Source organism: Hypomesus nipponensis, chromosome 16 (genome assembly GCF_054491055.1).
Source record: "Hypomesus nipponensis isolate SF chromosome 16, ASM5449105v1, whole genome shotgun sequence".
In the NCBI taxonomy this organism is placed as follows: domain Eukaryota; kingdom Metazoa; phylum Chordata; class Actinopteri; order Osmeriformes; family Osmeridae; genus Hypomesus; species Hypomesus nipponensis.
Window position 1 is genome coordinate 4,224,145 of NC_140376.1, and position 25,502 is coordinate 4,249,646.

The 25,502-nt window shown below is 44.4% G+C and overlaps 1 protein-coding gene and 1 long non-coding RNA gene across 4 annotated transcripts in view; both read left to right on the plus strand.

The window, feature by feature from the left end:
* The window catches only part of LOC146254451 (uncharacterized), an 88,604-nt gene extending 64,367 nt beyond the window's left edge, over window positions 1–24,237 (plus strand). For 2 of the 3 annotated variants that reach the window (XR_014731497.1, XR_014731495.1), the window contains 5 exons: window positions 265–526; window positions 7,898–7,999; window positions 18,823–18,877; window positions 19,784–19,835; window positions 23,952–24,237. This is a non-coding gene — a long non-coding RNA (uncharacterized LOC146254451). Of the gene's footprint in view, window positions 1–264; window positions 527–6,214; window positions 6,331–7,897; window positions 8,000–18,822; window positions 18,878–19,783; window positions 19,836–23,951 lie in introns of all 3 variants that reach the window. The other variant, XR_014731496.1, reaches the window with a different exon arrangement.
* sox2 (SRY-box transcription factor 2) lies at window positions 3,856–5,824 on the plus strand. Its single transcript, XM_084675838.1, has one exon. The coding sequence runs from the start codon at window positions 4,111–4,113 to the stop codon at window positions 5,056–5,058; it is 948 nt and encodes a 315-aa protein (XP_084531964.1). The 5' UTR covers window positions 3,856–4,110; the 3' UTR covers window positions 5,059–5,824.
* Window positions 24,238–25,502: the final 1,265 nt, after the last annotated feature.

The window sequence follows — 25,502 nt, forward strand, 5'->3', positions numbered from 1 at the left end:
TTAGATTTTTATTGTGGGTAGTATTCACAAAGAGCAGTGTTATTGTATTAAAAAGAACCATCTGTACCAGAAACAATGGCTTCAAATTATCTCTGAATACCCACTGAAAAAATATAAAGCTTTTCCCACTCATTATGTTCGGTGGGGGGGTGGCGAGGCAGTCTTGCTATAACTGACTTTTGTTGTTCTTGATGCATTCTTCGTCTTTTTAAATCGGCCCCTTTTCAGATTGTGTGTAGCCATAAACGGCTTTTCTTGTTACAGGAGAGGCAACCAAAGACCAGCGCTGCACGCGAGGAGCTGGAGCGGATGCACGGCCAAGCACAGGCACAAAGCACGGTGAAATAACCTGCAGATCTGGGGCGAGAGAAGGGGATAAACACTGGGAGACCGTACCGCTACACCGGCCGGGTACCAGAGCGCAAACTCTAGCAACCAAGAAAAGATTCTTGAGTCGGATTGATACCGTTGCATCCTCCTTTTTCTGCCCATCATGCCGATGTTAGGACAACACCCAAACTGGCACGTAAGTATCATTGCAGGATGAAGTGGTTCGGTTATGGGGAGTTGTGGCGCGCGCGTATGCAGAGAGTACACATCGGTGCAGTCGAGTGATCTAGTATCGCATCATGAGGTTCAGTGCTTACTGTGAGCTTCTGCCGCGACGTGTCATACAGAGTTTAAAGATTGCGTTCATAATTTAATATTTGATCCATTTTTTGATCCATTTTATTTGAACACTATTAGTCCATGGTTTTCATATCTATGTATAATTTTTGTACAGCTAGTTTAATTTGTTAAATTATAGTTTTGTTTTTACGCGCAAGACATGCGAATTGATACGTGATTTTATGGCACGCAGTTAAAGTTGAATTATTATTTGATGTGTCGGTTTCCAATTTTGCAAGTATAGTTCCATTTGTGTATTCTTCTTACCTATTCGGTTTAATTAATTAAAAACAAATCTTTACTACATTATAATTTATAAGCAATGACTGCTAATTGTAAGGTGTTTGTGGTTTTGAACATTGTCTATTTAAACGGTCTTCTATCTCAATTCATGATATATTTGATTGATCTGATGGATGTGTGCGGGTTTATAAAGTACAGGCTCACGTTTTTCTTGGTGCTCCATCATCACTGGCACGGCCCCTAGTGGACGTTCAGAGATCCTCCCCACCTCCACCCCCACCCCCACCTCTCTCTCTCTCTCTCTCTCTCTCTCTCTCTCTCTCTCTCTCTCTCTCTCTCTCTCTCTCTCTCTCTCTCTCTCTCTCTGTCACACACACACACACACACATATACACACACAAGCTACACAGTCACTCAAACCATTTATTTGTTAGACATTTATTGTAACATAATTGTCATAATGTCATCAGATGTCAACGCCGTAAGGTCTCTTTGCAGAATGAACCTTATGAGACAATACTGTAAGAGCATTGGGATCAACACTGGACCTACAGGCTTTTACAGCCTAGTTGTGGGATTATTATCACGGCCATGAGTTGGTTTTACAGCCCAGCTTTGGCAAGGGAAAAGTGCATGCGCACTGGTTTTAGATGTAGTCTATTTTAGTTTTATATTATCTAAACCCACGACCTTCACGTTCACCTTTTATTGGGTTTCAAAATGACAGTTTGAATCAAGGTGGTAGTCTATCAATATTACTTGTTGCAGGTTTGTCTGTTCAATAAACCTAAACGCGTTTTTCGTTTGTGAGCGAACGCTGACACGCTCTGCTCTATAAATGTCTATGTGTGTGTTTCATATTATTATGTTTTTGGTACATAAAAGTAAGGTCTTACAACTGATCCAACGGTGCTTGTCTGGGTTGCTGTTAGTTGTCAAATAGTGAGCTCATTACGCTTGCAGGGACATTCCGGTTAGCGAGGCATTCTTCAAGATGTTTCAGGGTCCCCGCTGTTTCTTTATTATCATAAGAAGATTAGGAATAGCGGGGAACACACTCAGATGCAGATAGCGAAGAGGGCTATTTCAACCTTGCATTATAATGGTCCGCTGTGCCGCCTCTCCTCGCCCAATTACGCGCGAGTTAAATCTCATGCAAGGTGGCCTATATAATGCTTATTTTCATATCACCGAAATAAATACCCAATTTTTTATTTAGAAAAGCTTTAACATTCTGTTATGTTGAGCCAATTATGATTTACAAATATATGTTTGTTTGTCTTTACAATACAGACATGTAGCCAGGTGTAAACAGATATATTTATATAGAATTCTGAAATCTAATAAATTAACAAGCGTCTCCTACAAATATTATTTGAAATAGTATAGGCTCGGTGTTAGATGCTGACCCCTCCATGTCGTAATTACTAGGCCTACTACAGATACCAAACGTATACTAAATTTGGAACCATAAAACAAAATAGCATGCAGGTATAATAAGCCTAATCTTGAAGGCTTGTTGGTACACTTCAATTAAGGCGTATTTTTAAGCTATTTGCTAAAACCGATTTATTTGTGGTCTATCCACCCACAACCCAAGAGGGGATTCATGTGTTTGTTGACATTTTCGCCAGCAGACGGCGCTGATGGCATGTTGAAATGTGTCTGGCCCTGTCTAAGCCTCACCCAGAGCGAAATGTGATTCCACAGCCTGTAGGTCTACTTTTGGAGTCAAACAATGACTGTAACTTCAACATTCAACTTAAAGTTAGCGGGTTCCTTATTTTTCTAATATTAAGCTTAATTTATTGTCATATTGACAATTATGATTACGTCATACCGTTAAATTCCAGGTTTTGTTTTTCAACTCTCGTTTGTTAATCATTAAGCTAGTTGAGCATGAGTTTATTGATATCATTTCACAGTAGAAATAAATAAGACATCTCTGACACATATTTTCATTGATTCTCTCTTTGCTATGGTTGCCAGTATCGCCGTGTTTTCAAGTGTAGACCCTAACTTCATGCCTTTCCATGTGACTAGTGTATCTCAACTACAAAGTTCTTAACAACGGATTGGAAGTTCAATGTAGTCGTGCTTTTGTTTGTGCTGATGTAGTGACAACAGCCGAGACAAAACGAGTTATTTGTGATGGGCATGTCTCCCGTCTGTGTTGGCATTCAACTTAACTTCAATTGAAGTTCACCCATTCAAAGGGAAAACATAAGATTACCTTTTCAATACAAAACCAACCTCAACATACTCATCGGTGTACTTTAGGGTAAGTTAACTGCAAACCCGAAACCAATGTTGTATTGTAAGCGTATTCTTTACCACAGCCCCGAGAGCTGCTTAAACACTGCTACATAGGCTTCAGTCAGTCACTTTTACTGAATACACAGGCTTAGTATAATTATAACGTTATTACCATTATTCTGGAACCAGCTGATTGGTCCAGCATGCCAGTTTGTCTGTATTTTTCTGTTAGTGTTAGTAATATAAATGATTGACAATATAAAAAAGTAGCCTCAAGGTGTAGTATTTCCTATTTATTATAGCATGTAGACAATTTCAAAATCGATTACATTTGATTTCGAATTTCTACTACTTTTAATACTTTACCCTACCTAATCGACAAGTTTTAAGTAGAATTTGTCCAATACTGTATTTATCCAAGCAAACATGTTCCTATACCTTGCAAGCTGTGGGTCTCAAATTCGAGTAGGCATAAAAAAAACAAATAATTTGCCATCCAAGTGTTCCTACTTTCGCACTTTTTGCCGTAATAAATATATAGCCTCCATTGGTTGATAAAGCAGCCTCTGCCTCAGCGCTCACCACTGACCGTGAGTAACCCCGCCCATTTATGTTAAATAAAGAACAGTCGCGCTGTGATTGGTCAGGTAAAAGCCCATTTATTCGCTGACATCCCCATCACATGAATGGTTGTCTATTAACTTGTTCAAAAAGTATCAGGAGTTGTCAAGGCTCTGGCGAAGAGGGAAAAGTAGTTTGTTGATTCTTTGAGACCAAGAGAGAAGTTTGTGGACACAACAGGACCTACTGGGTGAAGGCATAGAGTCGTACGGTTATTGCTGTAAAGTTACTGTACCCGACAGACTTCCTAACTACCTCTTGGTTGGAGTTTTTTCTCATTTTTTTCATCGGTTTGGCAAGTTTCATAAAAATCTGTTTAAAATGTATAACATGATGGAAACAGAACTTAAACCCCCTGCACCTCAGACCAATACTGGGGGGACTGGGAACACGAATTCATCGGGAAACAACCAGAAAAATAGCCCAGACCGCGTCAAGAGACCAATGAATGCCTTTATGGTTTGGTCGAGAGGACAGCGGAGAAAGATGGCACAGGAGAACCCCAAAATGCACAATTCGGAAATTAGCAAAAGACTCGGGGCCGAGTGGAAACTTCTATCCGAGAGCGAGAAGCGACCTTTCATCGACGAAGCGAAACGTCTCCGGGCTCTTCACATGAAGGAGCACCCGGATTACAAATACCGACCCCGCCGGAAAACCAAGACGTTGATGAAGAAGGACAAATACACTCTGCCAGGTGGGCTCCTCGCGCCGGGCGGTAATGGCATGGGTGCAGGAGTGGGTGTAGGGGCCGGGTTAGGCGGAGGGGTGAACCAGCGGATGGACAGTTACGCTCACATGAACGGCTGGACCAATGGAGGTTATGGCATGATGCAGGAACAGCTTGGCTACCCGCAGCACCCGGGCTTAAACGCACACAATACGGCTCAGATGCAGCCCATGCACCGCTACGACATGAGTGCTCTCCAGTATAACTCCATGACCGGCTCCCAGACCTACATGAACGGGTCCCCCACGTATAGCATGTCCTACTCCCAGCAGACGAATCCAGGAATGACGCTGGGCTCCATGGGCTCGGTGGTCAAGTCAGAGTCCAGCTCCAGTCCACCCGTTGTCACGTCGTCTTCTCACTCCCGGGCTGGTCAGTGTCAGACGGGGGACCTTCGGGACATGATCAGCATGTACTTACCGGGCGCTGAGGTACCCGAGCAAACGGCCCAAAGCAGACTCCACATGTCCCAGCATTACCAGAGTGCACCTGTGCCCGGCACGACGATTAACGGCACGCTCCCCTTATCACACATGTAAATGTACTTTTATAAGAGAAATTGGACTACTCTGGACTATTTTTGTACAGCAAATTGGGGTGGGAAAGATGTATAGAACTCCTGGAGAGAACACAAACCTTTTTTTTTCTTTCTATAAAGAAACGTTCCAAAGGAACGATAGACACTGAGAAAGTTTTCAATGGTGTAAGAGTTTGGAAAGTAGAAAGTGGGAGGCTCAATCAGATGTTTTATTATTTCAATCACCTTTTGTACAGTATTTATCTGAGGAACATTCAATCAAATGAAATGTTTGTTAAAGAAAACAAAGGTTACTGTTTCTATAAACATAAGTTCTGTTCTGGAAATGGCAGCACTGGGATTGAATTCAATACTCCTTAAACTGCATATTGGAGGGGAGGGGGATAAAGCGAAGCAGGTAAATGTTTCTCTTTGAAGAACAACATTACTTAACCATTTTAATTTCGTCAAAAGAGTAAACAGACATATTCTCATATGCAGGTTAAACACAATTGTTTATTTATATTTTGTCTCCCACTTTTCATCTGTTAGAAGTATGACATTTGTGTTCTTTATTTTCTAATGATTTGTACAATTTCTGTATATTTACTGTGATATTTGAAGTTTTTATTTCAAATCCCATTCTCGTAGATGTATTTGGCCTGTACGCAGCTGCCGAAACCCCATGTATATATATTCGAACTAATATCATCATTATAACAGTAAGAAATTTCAGCTGAGTTTTTTTTTCAATATGCAGTTTGAAATGAATAAATTTTGGAAATTTGGATACTTGAGATATGAGTTTTGATTTTATTTCTCTTTTGAATCATTTGAAAAGCTCGCGCCACGCTTACGCAATTTTGTGAAGCATGTAATGGATCACTTGCATTATGCTTCGTAGCACTAGCTTCACTTTGAATTAATATTTTATCAATCAATTTAAGATTTTATAATAATATTAGACTTAAACATTTAACCTATTCAGGCACTGGAGACACTGTCAATATTGTTCTTGTTAGAAAACAAAGTATTTGTATTTAAAACGGACAGAACAAATCATAACATAATATTTTATTGTATTTGCTTTATTGTGTATTGTTTTGCGCACGCACGCGCTAACACCGTAATGTCAACGTAGGATAAGACAGGGGTTAACGACGTTTTCATTTTTCTAGTGAAACGAGATATGCGCCAAAGGATTGGAAAGAAGGACCGGCAAAAGTTTGTTGCCTGTAAACCTATTCGTTGAGTGGAAGATTATGCGCCAAAAATGTTGAAGATACTCATAAAGGTAGTCTTCTTTTTTTTAAATTATTATTCTAAACTTTAGATATTTCTTAACATGGCTACTAATTAGTATCAGGAACCAATCAAGTGCATGCGATTTATTTAATGTTCTGATTCAGATGGTGAAAAATGAAAATGTTTGTGTGTCATAAACAACAACAATCTGTTAAGGCCTGTTTGCAGTTTAATATTTGGATTGGCCTATTCTAATTACCATACCAAAGAAATAGTGACATTATGTTACGGACATGTATTGCCATAAGCATTTAAACTATAACTTTTGGGATAGGATTCAATTTATTCTCATTTCAGAAGATTAAATCTTTCTGAACCTGACAATTAGTTTGGCATTTAAGATGTTATCAAATTGTTAGATTTGGCTAGCCACTCTAAATGTTCAATTAGGCCTAAATTGAAGGTAAACCGGAAGGAATCAAATGATTGCATGCTCATGATAAAATAACCACATAATCCTTAGTGCGTATTTACTACAGTGTTAATGGTAATAGAACCACATATTTTTTCGTAACCCTGGTTCACACAGATCAATCTACAATATTTGGAGCGACGGGTGCCTATACAACTGCCCTCAAATGTTTCAATATTCTGTCCTGCGCCATGGGGTTACTTTAAATTAGCCCATGGATTAGATTATGGATTGGTCTTTGAATATAACATTTTAAATCTGGGGGGTGTTTAAGTATTTTATTCTGTGTGGAGTGCGGAGGTAGATTAGTCGTGTGTCTTGCCAAGGCTGGGAAGCATCTATTACTGCAGGTCTCAGGGGACGTGAGCTCACATTAACCGCTAAATGAATATTTGAAGAGGGCTCATTCCAAAGTATTATTCCTTCGAACGTGGCCTTGCCGGACTCTCGGAGGGTCAGGGAGCGGTAGTTCCATTAATTATTTATACGACCAGGAGAATTGGTTGTAATAGGCTAACATGTTTCATAAACCAGCAGTTTTAAAGGTCGCGTGTGTGTCTGTGTGTGGTGTTAACGGCATCACTGATATACGCCTCAATATTGTTGATGTGTGTTTAGGCCTTGTAGTGTGTGTGTTTGTGGGTGTGCGTGCGGGCGGGCGGGCGGGCGCGCATGTGTGGTGACGATTGGGAAGAGAGAAGCTTTTTCCAGTCTGTTCTCCATAAAATGTTTATTTCATATTATGTTCAATAGGCCTTTAGGCTTCATGTGTGGAACACAAATACGATAAAACACCAAATGGATAACTTATAAAGGGGAAGCGAAATACAAACTTATGATAGGCCAGAGGCCTACCACTGATCCTGTTGAATGTAGGAGACTTTTGTGTCCTTTACATGGATGGTTTCAGGCTTTCAAGGCCTATTCCCCGGGGCGTAAGGCCAGACGAGGAACCCTTTCTTAAGACAGCGCAACCACAACCAAATGGAGCAAGTGAAATTAAGTAGCTTACATTACTACTTGTGCTATTGTCTTTCTCAATTTTTCAAACGTGACAAGATGACACCATGTATATAAACATCTCGCAATAACACACACACAGTATAAACTATTTACAGATGCATTTATATTTTTTGTGTTTAAGATGAGAGTGCAGTATGCCGTTGGACTTCATAGACGGATGCTCCATCCAAGTGCTGCAGAGGCTACCGGCCTCACCTCCGGGATATATGGACTGCAACAGGTGGTGAGCGCGCTATGTTTTCCTCAAAGTTAGCCCCCCCCCTCCCCTTGATGTTATCTATGATAGCCTGAGTTTGTAAAATAACATTCAGCTCATCGAGCATTGCAGTGGGACAGGGCTTGCTTGTCTAGACACTCATTATCATCAACAATTGGGGGCCCAACGTCGTTTAGGGTTCCTCCATCATAAAAGGCTACTCAATCAATAGCCCATGGATTTAGAAATCGTGATCATTATTTATATTAGGCTCATAGACTAGTTTTTTCTAGACACAGTTTTATTGTGTTAATCAAAATCTCGTTTCTAATGAGATTCAATATGTGTAAAATTTCAGTTCACATACATAAATGGGACCGGTTAGATCCCTACCAGATTTAGGCTGCTAATTGTGAGGACGCATGACGTCACCAGAATTTGTACAGTAGGAGTAGCTTGCTACTTAGGGCAGAAACTAGAACTGTAGAGAAATGTATTTCTTAGATTTATTTATAGGGTTCATGACAAAATTAGGAAAACACAGCCCAAAAAATTAAACGTCCAAAACTATGGGCCTATCTTTATTCTTGACAGTAGTGAAATAGTTTGTGGTTTTTGCCGGGGAAATTTAAGAAAATTAAGCGTACACATCTTATGCTTTATGCTTTTCCTCGCGTTGAATTTATTCCACTTTAACTCCGTTGGAATGTGGTTGTTTTGTTGTTGAAAGGCCAACAAATCATTCTGAGCTTGAGTCTTGTCACATTCTAGTAGATTCAGAGAAAGAAAAAATATATATTTCTAGTGATTACTTCTGTTGGTTTGCTTGTTGCAGGTATTGGGTGAGTGGTGAGTGTGTGGGTGATTGTAGTGGACAACTGTGTGAGATGTAGCCTAGTATTGTAACTTGTGTTGAATTGAAAACTGTCAGAGGCGTCGTTTATTTTAACAGTCTCTCCAGAGTGAATGGCAGTCAGTCGCAGGCTGATCCAGTGCAGGTGCGGGAAAGCAGGGGGATGGGGGCTCTCCCCGCGCGGCCAAAATGCGCATTCTATTCAATAGACCACACACTGGCAGCCAGCATGCCATCATCCTCGCGCCTCTCACACATTCTCAGAGCAGGCCTCGGCGAGTGTAGCGACGGGCCCAATTAGGCCTACTCCCAACGTTCTTACTGTGGGATTTTCATGCATTTTGCTAAAATCATTTATAACGACAGCTTTATAGCCTGTTGTTATGACATAACTGTGTAGTTTACATAATAAGAGTAACGCTCTACTCACTAAACAAAAATGCAAAAATGTGTACCGAATATGAAAATGTTGGAAATTATTTTGAAAGAATATTGGTTAGTTGTCCTCATTTTGTATTGAAACGATAGAAATGCCGGAACAAAAACGCATAGCCTACTATTTTCTCTCCCAATCTTCCATCTACGGATCCCTATTGCCTGGTCGTGGACACGCCCTAATTTGCTGGGTGATGGGTTTTAAATTCGAAGATACCGACCCTGAACTCATTACATATTCTGTCGTTTGAAGGAGACGGGATTAGAACGGGCACCAGTGTTCACTGGATTAGGACCAGTGCGCTGCTAAATACAATATAGCACTGTACTCAAATTGCTGTAGAGGCCTCTGGTACTTGACTATATTTTAATCAAGCCGCAAGACGGAGCGCTGATAACACACAACAGTTGGTTTCTCACGTTTCAGAGACTCTAAAACTTGGATTGAAATCAGTTGTTTTAAAAAATAAGACAAAAACGTTGAATCCTAAACTTCAATTGGGTCTTTTTTTAACTTCACCGTTGCACAATTTGATGTTTATGTCACGAAGGCATAATTCGTTTGTTTGTGGCATGAAAACCTTTTTCATTTTAAATGAACAAATCGTGTATTTGAAGGTTAAAATAGTAATTTAGCAGACTGTTGAGCTGCAATTTGTGGCATGTTTTCTTTTTGCTTTCTAATCAGTTGTTATTCACCTTGAATTATGCTTTTATGACCACTCGTGCCTTTGTGTTCGCCATTTAGTTTATCTAGCCTAATTATTCATAGGATCTATTTTAGGAGGGAACAATGCTGGTTAAAATGGCATCTTAAACTTAAATATAAACACATTGTTTTATGACTAATTCGAGTTAATACACACTCAATGATAGTATAACAGCGGGTAATTGGCCCTTTTTCCTGAACAACAATGTAAACCACAATTTCTTTATTATTTAATAATGTCAAACGCTTGGCTGCATGGATTGGCTTCGGCAGAGCAGCCCTTTTCTATGCAGTGTTGTTGCGAATGAACAATGCTGATCTAATTGTGGGTTGCCTCCTGTTTCAGTAGCTGGACAATACAAGTGAACAGCGAACATTTTAAAGTTTTTCCCTATTTGGACGCAGATCCATATTGCCATTGACCACTGATATCTGTCGGCTGTATTTTTGTTCTCAGCGGTAGCCTATTGTAGTATTGGAGGAATAGCCTACAAGTAAAAGAAAGCAAAAGCAAAGCGGTGTCTCTGTCTCTCAAATTATTTCCCAGGAGTGTTTTTTTAAGGTCCACATGTCAATACAGTGGAGTATAGCTTCAACAGGTGATGACGGACTGTCTCACGATTGGCTGAAAGCCTTCGTTTTTAATCTTGTCGAAAAGTGAAAGCGGCTCGCTTTATGGAGGCTATTATGGTGCAGGAACAAAGTTTACTCATGCGCAGCAAGTGTTTCTGCGTTTTCACCGCTCTTGGTCCACCCCATGCCTGGAACAATATATGCTTTGATGCAGCGGTTCAGTCAGCAGGGGTGTGCGGGGCGATGCAGACCAAACTCGCTCTTCATGGCCCGCTGGCATAGCTCGGAAGAGTGGGGCGTTTGGTTCACACAGCAGACTATTAAATAGTTTCCTTGCTTCGAAAAAAAATGCTCATTACAGTGTTTACGCGCGTTAAAAATACATTTGAAATGTATAGGCTTACACGGTTTGGCTGATTAATAGTGTTAAGACCGCTACCATTCGTTAAGCAGACAATGGACATAGCGTCTTATCAAGGCGTATTTTACGCAAAAGAACCAGTTAAATGTGACATATGATCTGGATCCTTGTCTCGTTCTTTTTCCGCCATGGCTGTCCCCCACTATCCTTTCATAACCCATACATGTGAACAGCAACAAGCTATTTTCAGTTCTCGCTATCTTCCAATATATATCTTCCTTTATTTTAGGGATATATAAGCTTATATGACACCAGGCCTACAGCAGAAATACACACAGTATGCATCAGTTTTAAATATCCAATTCGAGTTTTCGATTACAGTTTACAGACTATAGTTCATCAGTTGCCTCCAGCACTAACTCTTATTAAACTCTGTTTTATATAGAGCCTACATATTTAACTAACGAAATTGTAGTATTTTTGTGTGGAATTCGACTCCCAAAAAATCTCCAACGGAACACGCAGAAACAGTCTGCTTATCACTGACTTTTGTATGCTTTACAATAAAGGGTTTACAAAAGTTTGTCAGTGAAAGGGGTCTACAACGAGCCTTTATGCCTTCCTGGACATGCCAGCGTCTTATGAATAGGGGCAGGGCTACAGCACTGGCTAAGGCGCGTGGGCTTGTTGACATAAGAACATACACCCTAACACCATTATACATATCAATTCTAAAGTAAAAAGGGATGGTTGTATATAAGACAGTAGCCTAAATATGTTTAGCTACAGAAACAATGACATTATGCCTGTAGGCTACATAGAGATGTGTTGGGAGAACCAATTTGACAAAGTTATAAAATATTAAGCTTTTGGCTGCTAAATAACACCCCGAATTACACCTCCAGCAGAGACCGACGAGTCTGAGGTTTTAGATGTTGTATGCACTTGAATGTGTATATTGTACACAAACAGACCAATAACCTCCTAATATGTGGTCAGGCTTCTAATTCATAGGCCTGACCGGAAAAAAAACAACTAATTATTTCACGCTTAATCATTGACCGTTTTAATAGTGTTAAATATACTCAACTCCAGGCGTGACTGCTTTCTAACAGTAAATTATATCCCCCAACTACTTGCTTATTCTATCACTACAACCAAAATGGGAAAGTCGATTATGGTAATTCCATACGTTTCTGAGGATCTTCCTAAGGCTATGATGCGCGAGCAGTGATCGGTTGTTCACTGTGCTCCACACTCCTTTCCTCTCCCCTTCTCTGCTCGTTGACAGACGGACAGTGCTCTGGAATGGAAGAGGGACACATTTGCGAAAACGTCTTCAGGGACCAAAAGGGATTTTCATGTGACTGCTAATGAACCATGACTCTTCTTAGGCGACAGTCATGGGCTCGTAGGACAGAAACAAATATTGATGCTCAGTCACTCAGGCTCTACAACGCCCAGGGGATATCTAATGTTTTACAAATTGGTGTAAAAACAACATTCAAGCACATTTCTACTAAGTGGAAATGTCTTTATTACGACTGTTAGACCGATTATTGTTGTTTTTGTGGCACGGTGGTTATCCATGAATAATTGAACGTATACTCAGTATTGTGGGAGCGTTCCGTATGGTTTTAAAGAGCACCTGTGGCAGGGTGGGTTTAGTAAATACATGGCAGGGGCGCAGAGAGGGTTCAGGCTTGGCTGTTCTGGGCGCTGCCCGGTCACCGCATTTGATTGTAAATAAGAGCGGTTCACACGCCGATCGAGTGACCGAGGGGAACAAGCAAACCATTTTAATCAGGTGGCTATCTCCCTATCGCGGAGATCAGAGCTCTGTCACTGCCAAGCTCGTCATTGTGTGTCCCCCCCCTGCGAAATGACATCTCCCCCTGAAAAGAGAATCTAGAGGCGGGATGAGATTTCACTGTCCCTGCGCGAGGAGCCCCAGTCATTAGCATAACGTGGCGGAACCAGTTCTCAGTCTACAGGAAAAACTGTCCTCACAATCTTTGAGACACTTTAGTCCTAAAAATAATACTTGTTCCTCAGATAACAATTTTTAAAAGTCTAAAAAGTTAGTTACAAAAGTAAATAAACAAGTCTGGTGAAATAGTGTAGCCCGTAGGGTGGAAAAAAATCGGTTCCACTCTCTTTTAATAATTTTAAACGACCGTCCTGGGCTACACCATATCTTCACATTAAAATGACTGTAGCCTTTGTAGGAAAGGAGCAAAGGGAGTTGTTATGTTGTCCGATAAAATTCTGATTCCGTGAGGATACGACGATGTGTGACAGCTGGGCCTCCTCATATTGATTTTGTGACAAGAAAGTACGTGTGACTTCCCTAGGCCTGAGTACAGAAGCATCCAGACATGGAATCAGAACATTCGTTAGTCCATCATCACGTCACCCTAGGGCAACTTTTCAAAGCACGAAGATGATCTTTCAATCGATCCCTCAAATCACGACGTAAACTCTCATTTATAAGTGTGAAGATTTAAAACGTAATCGGATTCTAAGAAGTCCCTATTAACCAAATGAACCATTTCATGAGACAATTATTTGTCACAGTTAAGAGTTCAATCAACGAATTTACTGAAAACTGATTATAAATCATAGTTCAAGTTATTATTTTATTGATTTATTGTATAAGGAATTATTAATGTAGTGTCTCCCCAAGATGTCTCAAATTATCTTACTCAAATGTCTAGTTGACACAATACCTGTCTTGAACAATCATGGACTAAGAAACCCAAGGCCATGCTACAATTTAGCTACGATTTAGGCATATCTCCAGTGTATTTAGTCATGATATGTGTTCACATAACATTTGCACTTAAATATCTTAAATAAACTAAAATATCTTTAAAGATGGAATTGGGGGGGTGTTTCTCTATGGGCGTTTGTGACGCCCTTTGAAACATTACTTGTATTATGTAAAACTTGATTAGAAAAGTTAAAAGTTAAAAAAGTTCTAAAGCTGTCTTGATTTAACTTATATACCCCCCCCCCAAAAAAATATAGACATCTTATAATTGACACAATAGTGTGACGTACATCAGCGGATACAATCCGACATATAACCTCAAATACAGTACAATAGTTGCCTTGTGTAAAAGCTGGCTACCCAGTGAAATGCAGGGATGCGGCAAACTTTTCTGCCTGCTTGTCAGCCCGCCGAGAGAGTCTCCCCCTCCGTCTCCGTTCACTGAGCAGGGTAAAGCCTCGGAGTGCCTCGTCACCGTGGAAACTGCCAGAACAATTCAGTTGAAGTTTGAGGGGGTCAGTTTGCGGGGTCACCAGGCCCCCAGCCCCATCCCAGGACAGGCTCACTGGGGCAGGGTTCAGTGGGCCTGCTGGCCCAAGCCGGAGCCCTGGGTGGTAGGCAGCTCTAACTCTGATATAAATTTTGAGCGTCAGTTTGTGGCCCGGTCTCTCTAGGTGGCCTGTGAAATCGATTGTAACCCCCGCGACCCTGTCCAGCAGAGAAGGGGCTGATGACCGGCCGGAGAATTTAGTTGGCGCTGACAGATCGCCGTGGGTTTTCACCGGGAGTTGGGCGGTGGGGCGAGAGAGGGTGAAGGGGGGCGGCGGGGGTGGGCTGTAAAGTAGCTCTTCAGAAAGGGGCGCGCTTTAGGAGTGGTCATTAAAAACTTATTAAAAAGTTTTCAGCGGTTAGGAGAGAGGTGCGTGTGTGTGGAAGTGTGTGTGTGTGTGTGTGTGTGTCTGTCTGTGTGTGTTGACCCTCAGTGTCTGTTTGTTTTGCTAGGTAGGAACGTTTAGGAACACGGACAGGAACAGGAAGCAGATTAAATTTGAGTTCCTGTAGATGGAAAGATTAGATTAGGTCAGCGCTATTATTGATACCCCTACCTAATCCATAAACACCGCCTATCTGTCAGACCAAAAGTGGTATTGTGAAGTAGAAACAACTTGTATCTACCTCCTGGCTTCTGAAAACATTCAACTATAGCTTTTTTTAACAGAAAAAAATACAGACAATTTAACAACAGAATGAGGTGAATGAGGTCTAGTCAACAATGCTGAAGGGGATTTCTAGTGGAAGAGACAGAGAAAGAATAGTTGTGATCCTGACCAGACAAATAGAACAGAGAGTAGAAAGCATCATCAACAAAAAGCAGTCTCTCTCTCTCTCTCTCTCTCTCTCTCTCTCTCTCTCTCTCTCTCTCTCTCTCTCTCTCTCTCTGTCTCTGTCTCTGTCTCTGTCTCTCTTTCTCTCTCTGTCCTTCTCTCTCTCTCTCTCTCTCACTGTCTGTCTGTCTGTCTCTCTCTTACTCTTTCTCTCTCTCTTTCACCCTCTCTCTTTCCTCTAATGGTTGAGGTGCTCGCAGCCTTGCAAATAACTGTCAGGTTGCTGAGTGATTCTGAGATGATGGTGGCTGGTCCCAGAGGAGTTGTGTGTGTGTGTGTATAAAGAGCTCTTCACAGCCTCTGTGCTCTGCATGCCCCACGGCACCCCAAATGATGCCATTTGTCACATGTTAAACACACTGATACTCTCCAGAGGGTGTGTGTGTGACAGAGAGAGAGAGAGAGAGAGAGAGAGAGAGAGTCAGAGAGAGAGAGAGAGAGAGAGTCAGAGAGAGAGAGAAGGGGGTGGTGTAGATTGGCTTGAGTGCCCGAGGATGCTATTGTGAGTGATTGTATTTGATTGTGTTTGAGTGGGGCCTTAGCGATGTGTCTGAGAGCTGGTATCATCCCAGCCCTGCCTCCTCGCTCCTACAGAGAGACATGTGCTATCTGGGCAGTGACTACGCAGCTCAACAAGAGGAGAAGTCCATGAAGCGGGCCGGCTGGCTCATTGTCATGGAATGGCTTCCCCACTTTATCCAACTCATACAGACACTTTCAATAACTTGTTGTTATGTACGTGTTTCAATATCCTGAAAGACCTTTCCGATTGTATTGGACTGAAATGGTCACCTGGCATAGTGCCCTTGGTTTTTGAATGTATGTTCATTGTAGCGCAAAAAAATAAATAAAACTGAGCCTAATGTTGGACACATGGTTTGGTTTGTGTCGGTAGCCATAGAAACTGAGAATGATCTTGGCCCAGTCAATGTTTTTATTTAAAAGTGTTAGTAATCATGTACATATAACAAGCAATGCACCATGTAGAGCCAGCTACAAATATGTGCGTTTCTGTGAAACACATTGAAAACAAATGAGCTACCCTAACTACACCTGCTACCAGCCAGTCAAACTCACTCACCCCGAACCCTCCATCTCTACCCCAGATCAGATTTAAAAGTGATAATAAGCAAAGTTATTTTAATGGCTGCCATTTAGAGATGTTAACATGTTCAAACATTGGGCAGATTAATCTGTGTGTTTTTTGAACACTATTTGGATTTGTTGGTAGCTCTGAACTGTGTGTATGTATGTGTGTGTGTGTTTGTGTGTTTGTATGTGTGTTTTTTTTTGTGTTTGTGTGTGTGTGTGTGTGTGTTTGTGTGTGTGTGTGTGTTTGTGTGTGTATTTGTCAAAAATAGGAATGTCAAAAGGTATAGACACACATGTGCCTGTCAGACGGTGTGTGATTTAATGAGTTTTTTTTTTTTTTTTGGCCAAGTTGGCATTACTCATCAGTGTCGTGGCAGTTTTGTTTCAAAAGTGCTGTTGCTGGAGAAGCAGGGATTTGGGCCCATCAGCACTAGGTGATGTCAGCAGCTCAGGGGGGTAACAAAGAGGGCTGCTAAATCCAGGCCGTTCACTGCATTATGGGGCCCTGGCCAGGATGAGCGCCTCTAACGCTTTTCACTGGGACAAACACACACACACAAACAGACACATATGCACAAACACACACATACACACACAAACACACACACACACAGACACACACACACACATACACACACAGGAACACACACACACACACCCAGGAACACACACACACACAGAAACACACAAACACACACACACACCCAGGAACACACACACACACACCCAGAAACACACAAACACACACACACACACACACACACACACACAGGAATACTTTGCAACAGAAATACAACTTAGCACACAGCAGTGCTACATGGCACAACACAACACACCAGAAAACCAACTGCACCACTTCTGCTTTATAACTGTTTAGTTTCCCCTCAGTAGTCATTTACATGGACTTATATTTACACGGATTAGAGGATCTACAGAGTGGGAGATAAGGACCACACCATACTGCACCATCATGATCAGGTTGGTCTAACGTGTAGAAATATATAATGCTGATCCTCCCCTCCCCTCTCCTCTCCTCTCCTCTTCTCTCCACCTTTCCTCTCCACACCTCTCCTCTCTTTCCCTGGCCTCTCCTCTCCACATTCAAAGTAGCTTCTGTTTGTCTTTGCCACAGGCAGTTATTTTTTGTGCAAATTTGGATTACATATGGAGTTGATATAAGTATATGTGAATGTGAGGGGGCCCAGTTAGACAGTTGACCGGCTCTCTAAACCACAAACAGCTTCACAGGCACTCCGAGGAATCACCCTGTTTCACCTCTCTCCATGTCTAGTCCTCAGGCATGCCACATCGAATGATATCCTCTCTCAATCCCACCCTCCGGTGTCTCCGCGGAAACAACAACTATGGGATGTCTGCCCCATAGGGCTGCAGATATGCTGTGTCATTGCAAAGGCGGATGCAGCTATCAGGCATCGTTTGTTGAGTAAACAGTGAAGCTGGAAAACAGGGTATTGTAGAGAGCCACGCTGGGCCCCCTGACAGCTTCACTGTGGACACTGAGTGTGTGGCTCACACAGAGATGGGAAGATGAGGAACAGGGCACTGTGTGTTTGTGAAGAGAGTCGGTACCGTGGAGTACATTAGCATACAGTACATTGACAAGTCACAGTATATATATAGACAGTCCATCTGTCTGATAGACTTTATCAATGAGTGTGTGCTCGTTTTGGGTGTGTGAGAGGGCGTGTGTGTCTGTGCGCGCGCGCGCGCCCGCGTGTGTGTGTTGTACAGTTCCGAAAGCCAGCTAGGCAGCTGCAGAGCGCTGTCAATAACAAGGCCTCTCTATCTACTGTCCAATACAGAGCTTGTATGGCCCCGCCCCTCCCCTTGCAACCACCCTCCGCCCCCCACCACTCCCCACACACACACACCTCCCAAACCTCCCTGTCAACTGGAGCTTGTTTCGTGTATTTTCATGGGGTGGTGGTGGTGGGGGGGTAGTGTACTATGGTAACAGGGTCGTTTCATGACATTAATACACGCATTCATTCCTCCTTTTTTTTTTTTTTTACTTTTGACATTGTATTCATTCAGACGCCCCTTCCATCCAAAGCCACATACAAACGGTGCATGTAAAAAGCCCAGCAGAAAAATCGAGAACCCAAAGTGCCTGGTTCTGACAGTACGTCAATTGTCAGAGGAAAGAGGAACTTTATGTGTACCTTCCAACAAAATGTCTGTTTCCAACACCAACACTTGAACAGCTGGGTGCTTTTAATAAATTAAAAAGGAAGTAGCCTTGAGGAAAACAGCTAAATATTTGTTGCTTATAGGGCCTACTATCAATATGTCAGCGTAGCTGGATCATTGAAACAATGACATCGGGTCAACACAGGGTTAGCATTTCCCATCGGCCTCATGTATTTATAGATTCAAGACAAAAGTGCACACGAGGTATGTGTGAGGTTGTAGGAAGCCTCTAAAGACAAGAAATGCTATTGCCTACCGTCCAGAGCCAACACCTGTTACAACCTTATGAGCGTTGGTCCCTACATGCTCAGCACGCACCCCACCTGTGGTTTCACTGTGGCTGTGAAGCATCCACACCTCACAGTTACTTCTCCAGATGAAGAAGGACAAGAACCCTGAATGTGGACATGGTTATTTCTGATGTTTAATGATCCTTTCTCTTGTGTGTGTGATTCCAGTGTAGAAGGCCAGAGGGTGAGGATGATTGTGGAGAGCACCAGAGCTGAACAGATGGTAGGTTGGACCAGGCTGGACGCTGGAGAGAGAAGCATTCACACATTCCTCAGGTCCACCCTCTGCCAATCATGAGCCACTATATTCAGCATATTCAGGGAAGCACTTGCTTTATCACACACACGCGCGCACGTGTGCGCACACACACATTCACGGACAGTGAGTGACGGGTGGAGGTGCAGAGGCTCTGGGCTTGTGGAATGTGGCATGCTCCTGTCAACTATGGTGTGCTTTGTCTTAGGATTGGTCCACAAAAAGTGTTCTGATTTCACACCTCCTCCTCTTCCATCCCCTCCTCCTCTTCTTCCATCCCCTCCTCCTCCACCTCCTTCTCTTCTTCCACCTCCTCCCCCTCCTCCCCCCCTCTTCCCTCTCTTCCACCTCCTCCTCCTTCTCCTCCACTTCCTCCTCCTCTTCCACCTCCTCCTCCCCCTCCTCCATCTACCCCCCTCTTCCCTCTCCCCCTCCTCCTCCTCTCCCTCCTCCCTCTCCTCCTCTTCCTCCCCCTCCTCCTCCTCTCCCACTTCCTCCTCTCCCTCCTCCCTCTCCTCCTCTTCCTCCCCCTCCTCCTCCTCTCCCTCCCCCCTCTCCTCCTCTCCCTCCCCCTCTCCTCCTCTCCCTCCCCCTCTCCTCCTCTCCCTCCCCCCTCTCCTCCTCTTCCTCCTCCTCTTCCTCCTCCTCCAGTGAGTGTTGCGCTGCAGCTGGGGAGTGTGTAGCACAGGGACAATGGCATTCCTGGGGTTTTTAAAGCCCTTAAAGATGCCTCGCTCCAACCTTGCAGCCCCTCGTGTGTCTTTGTCTGTGGCTATGCTTGGCCCCCCCCCCACCTCTCACTCCGCTCCCCACCACACTGTCTGAGATACTGGTTGTACCGACAAAGTTCCTCATCTTTTTGTTCGTTTCTAGGTGGTGCCATTCTACTGTAGACAGATGGAGAAATCAGCAAAAAATCATGAAGGTAAATTCTCCGTTCTCTTGATTAGTGTGTTGAAATAGAGAGGAGAATTGATTTGATGCAAACTGCCTTATTATTCGATTTTATGACAGACAATGGTTAAAACCTTGGTTTAAATGTTGGTCCAGTGTTGCCTAAGCCTGTTGACTGTAACGTCACGGAATCTCCTTGTATCTGAAATAGGAATTTGAAATCTATCGTTCGACCTGCAGTTTCAGAACAAGTCACAATTTAAATATAAATTAATCTAATTTAAAAAAAAACTCAGCCGGCAAGTGCAAGACTTAATTTAGAGCCAATCTAAAATTAATGAGAGCATGGCCTGGGAACACAGTAGGATTGGGGAAGGTTCCTGGAGATAAACACTAGTTTGCACTGTACAGTAATGTCACTGCACACATGGGGTTTGGGTGGGAGGGGTGAGATGGGGGCGTGGGGGAGGGCACTTCTTCCTGCTACTGCCCCCCCCCCCCCCCCCCCCCAGGAACCTATGGTGCCACTGTTGGTGGGGGCCAAGGGGGTCTTGACAGAGGACTGGCCAGGGGGATGAGGTTAGGGGAGCGGGCTGTGTGTGTGTGTGTTGGGGAGGGGGGGGGGATCCTGCAGGGAAGGAAGTGCACACAAACCCCTCGCCCTCCTTCATCTCCTCTTCCATCTCTCCATCACTCACTTTTACCTCCTCCTCTGACCTCTCCCACTCCTCCTTCCTCCTCCCCCTCCTCCTCCTCTTCCCCACCCCCCAGCCCTCCCCCGCTCCCCGCCCCAGCAGCAGTAGATAAGCCCATTACATGCTCCCTAATCAGACCTTCATTACGAATGGAGTGAGAATGAACAGAACCTCTCCTCTGTCCTCCCACTTCTGCAGAAGAACCTCTGGGGTTTCCGTGGAAACCAAGGCCTCTGCTCCCCCCCCCCCCCCCCCGTCACGTATCTCACAAACGCGCACGCAGGCACAGACATGCAGACAAATACAAAATCCAAATGAACGGGCTTATAAAATAGAGAGAGAAGATTAGGAAGTGCCTCTGTTGTATGCTGAAGCTGTGTCCAGAAGCTGGCTGGCAGGCGTCCAGGAGTTTGTTGTTGTAGGTGTATCAGATGTACAGTACAGGTACTGTAATTGAGAGGCGATTTAAATAAGGAGCAAGAGCTTGTTAAAGCCCTGATACTCATTAGCATGGCAGCTATAAGAGGATCTTCTCCTTACAATGTGTTGATGTTGACTCATAGCCTGGGAAACAGTAGCAATCAGAGGACCTGGTGAATGTATGACAGCTGCTGATCTAACAGGCTGCTGTTCGCTGTTCACAGTCAGGAACAGTTCCTGTTCTCGTGTCCTCTTCCAGACTGGTGTTGAAAGGATCGGCAGGGTACCTGTGTGAGGTGACTGAGTCACCTTCCATTAACCGTCACCCAAAGTCTTCAACAAAAACACACACGTTTATGCTTACACTCTTACACGCGCAGACACACACACTCACAAACACAGACAGTGAGACACCCAGGTGAACCAGCCTGGGACGACAATGAGAAGAGGTTAGTGAAAGTAGTGTGTGTGTGTGTTTGTATGTGTGTTGAGAGGGGAGGGGGGCGGGGGGGCAGGGTGTACAGGAGTGAGGGGGGTTGAGGGGTTGTAAGGGGTGGGGGGGGGGGGGGTCAGACCAGCAGGAACTTCCCATGATTCCCTCCTAGTGCGAATACGTAATGAGCTGGAGGGCTCCACATTGGCCACGGCTGATTAGGCGAACACAAAGAGGCCAAACAGAAGTGGCAGGGCTCTCACAATGGATCAGGGCCTCAAGGCGGGGTCTGCCTGAGCTGGGGGGCTGGGGGGCTGGGGGAGAGGGGAGGAGAGGGGGGGTAGAGCGAGAGAGGGAGGGGACAGACAATATTTGGGAAAAGAGTAGAGAGAGAGAGAGAGAGAGAGAGGAGAGAAGAGAAAACGAGAGCGACTGATGGGTGAATGGGGGGGAGATGGGGGGAGTGTGAGAAGGGAGGACAACTAAAAGTGAACTACAGCGATTGGCTGGATTGTCTGGAGAGCTACCGCTGGAGAAAACAGGACGCACGCCTCTGAGAGACCCTGTCCGGCACTCTGTCGCCGTCCCTTGGGGCATGTGTGTGTGTTCATATGGGGTAACTGCAGCCAACTGGGTCTTCAGAACCAAATCGCACGGATGGAGTTTCCTTCAAAGACAACACGTTTGTGTTTTACGAGCTGTGTTCCCCAAGTGAAAGGAAGCGATGTGCTTCCATAGAAGCCCTTGCTTAAGTGTGCGTGGACAGACAGGAGGGGAGGGCAGGACAGTGAGAGCCAGAGGGAGAGGGAGAGAAGGGAAAAAAGAGGGAGAGAAAGACAGAGAGAAAGCTGGGGGGGAGGCAGGGCAAAGAGAGAAAGAGGGAGAGAGAGAAGGTCTTAGAAAGGCAGGGAGAGCGAGGAGATGGTGGGGGTGAGGGGTGTGGTGGTGGTGGTGGTGGTGGTGGTGGTGGTGGTGGTGGTGGTGGTGGTGGTGGTGGTGGTGGGGGGGGGGGGGAGGGCAGTTTGATGATGAACTCTAGAGTGAGAGCCAGACACAGTGTCATATGAAAGCAGCCCGAGACACCCCCTCACTGATTGGCATCGACATATTGGTAGAGAACATGAACATTATACGGCGGCATTTAAATGAACGAGCTCGCCTTTTTCACCGTTTCCATATTTTGTAATCTCGGCGACGCAATTAGTTCAGTGGGGCTCAGAGATCAACTTAATTAGTGGTGCTGGCGAGGAAGGTAGTGACATGGCCAAGTGTTGGTTCTCTGGGTGCGAGTGGTATCTCTTTGGACAAGCTCTCCCAAATTAGTTTCTGTATCAGTTAAAAGACTATTTCCTTTTCTCTTATGAAGTGCAAGCGTGATGTAGAGCCCTCCACAATATGTATGGTAAGGGGGGGGACGCGTGAATCTTCCAAGACAATTTAGCCCTTCCCTGTTCTGTTCTGTTTTTCCAATTACTTAATGCTATTTAAATATACTGGAGCTGACACGCACACACATGCGTACACACACACGTGAACACACACACACATGCGTACGCACACACACACACACGCACACACACGTGAACTGAGATATGCACAGAGGGGCACACGCAGGCACACACACACACTTGCTTTTGCACACGCGCACACAAACACACACACACCCTCACACACACACACACACTTCACTGTAGTGGGCCCCTGAAATAAGTCACGCTTTAATTGTATTTCATAAATTATAATGGGAGCCCATCACAGTAAGCTAGCTGTAATAAAATGATAAAATGGACAATTATGAAAAAAATCCCAGGCCTTTAATTTTCTAAACACACTCCAGAGTGTGTTTAAGCCGTTCAGATTTGACTAGATGTTCAGTCCCAACCCCGTCAGTGACGACGCTTTGAAGGGCTTGCAAAGTCCTTTGGTGTAAAATGTGGATGTGCTGTGATGGGTGTGACCCTTGAGATGTTGTGTTATGTGATTCCCATGAAGCATCTCATTGTATTTGCTTCCAGATGTACCGAATGTAAAACGACATAAACTGTGTTAAAGAAGATCCAGGAGTGATTTGTTTGAAAGCTGTTGTGTGCGTGTGTGTGTTCATGTGTGTGTGTGTGTGTTCATGTGTGTGTGTGTGCATGTGTGTTCATGGTGAGAGGATGTTCTGAAGAGCCACTCAGAGCCCCAATCAGTGTTTGTCTTAGCTGGGAGTCATACCCCCCCACACCTGGAAGTCCTTCTGCCCACTCTCCCTCCCTCTCCACCCCTTCCCTCTCCATAAACCTCTTCCTCCCTCCATCCCTCTCCTCCCTCTCTCTCTCCCTGTCTCTCTCTCTCCCTGTCTCTCTCTCTCCCTGTCTCTCTCTCTCCCTGTCTCTCTCTCTCCCTGTCTCTCTCTCTCTCTCGCTTATGGCGCTTCTCATTTGTTCTCACTATTGCTCTCTTTCTCGCTCGCTCTCTTTCTCGCTCGCTCTCTTTCTCGCTCGCTCTCTTTCTCGCTCGCTCTCTTCCTCACTCGCTCTCTTTCTCGCTCGCTCTCTTCCTCGCTCGCTCTCTTCCTTTTCTTTCTCTGACTGATGAGTGTCTCTTCTTCCTCCAGGTGATGTCACTATTTGAAGAAAGTCTGGATGTCATGCTACGGTGACCTCTAACCCCCTCCCATGATGCACCTGGATCGCTGGAAACGCTCCGTCAGGACCAATCACAGGACAGAATCCTGAGTCTTAGAAAAATACACTTCTGCAGAGTTGTTTTACAGATATTTTGTTAAAATGTTGTATCTATTTGATTTTAAAACAATCGTGCTTCTTGGTTCATTCGTGCATTTTGTATGTGTTTCATAAAGTATTAAATGTTTGCAGTCTTGACATAGCACATTAAATCAATTTAATGGTGTTGTTGTGTCTTGGTAAAAAATCTTTACTGGGAGGATCTTTACTGCTGCTGATTTACTCCAATCCAGGGCCCTGCACAGTTCCTCTGATGGAACTGTGTTACTGTAGATGCTTCAAGTCCTCTGCCTGAAGGGATGAAACTGTCTCTGTTACACTGGTGACTCTCTCTATTACTCTCTCACACACGTTCTCTCTCATACACCCCCCCCCCCTCTCTCTCTCTCTTTCTCTCTCTCTCTTTCTCTCTCTCTCTTTCTCTCTCCCATCCCCACCCCCCCTCCTGTACCTCACCCATTCATCCCACAACTCTATTTCTCTCTGGGAAGGTTCCAGGTCATGTTTACCCCCGCTCCCTCTTCTCTAATAACCCATCCATCTCTCCACAACACACATATCCTCCCCCCCAGCCCCTCCCAAGCCATTAAACAGCCGTATTAACCTCATTGATTAGGTGACCGGTGTCGGTCTGTGGTATCTGTCCTGTGTTGACTCTGTGTACACAGCAGATAAACAGAAACCCCCTTGCACTGAGCAGGGCCAGTAAAGAGATCTACTTCACCCAGGAGAGAGATCCTGGACACACCGAGCCCTTCTGAGAGGACCTCATTGGAGAATCTTCTCTCCAGTCCCGGGGGAAGAAGCGATCAGTGCGGTTCCCCCGGTCTGACCCCTCCCGCAAGTGAACCGATCGAAGGTCCATCTGCGTTGCGTCCAGATTGGCTGGCGCGTCCTGCCAGGTTTACACGGAACGTTATTAAAGCGGCGAGGCGGAGGGGTCAGGGGAGATAGGGCCGGCAGCAAAACAAACCATTGGTTTGGCATGGAGGTGTAATGGGATGAGCTGGAACCCATTGTCCTCCTGGAATTAACCGTGACCGGTCACGTGTCCCTGGCTGCTGACCTCTGGCCTCTCACCGCTGGTATTAGCTGGAGAGAGGCATGTGTGTGCGTGTGTGTGTGTGCGAGCATGTTTGTATGTGAGAGAGCTCTGGAGAGGTCAAACACAAACAGACATAGCCCTCCCCGCGCCCCCCTCCAAATACGAGAACACACAAACACACACACACAAACACACACACACAAACACACACACACACGCTGGGTTGTTCTGACCAGGGCAGCAGTTAAAAGACAAAGAGAGGTATTAGCTCAGGCTTATAGAACTCTGTGGTGGTATCTCATTGTTTGTGAGTCATCCTGTAGCTTGACTCCGTCAGTAGTACGCTCAAGCCATGGGACTCAGACCGCAGGTGTGT

Bases quoted from the DNA above. Each gene is read 5' to 3' on its own strand.
- sox2 (XM_084675838.1), top strand. From the start codon at position 4,111: ATGTATAACATGATGGAAACAGAACTTAAACCCCCTGCACCTCAGACC.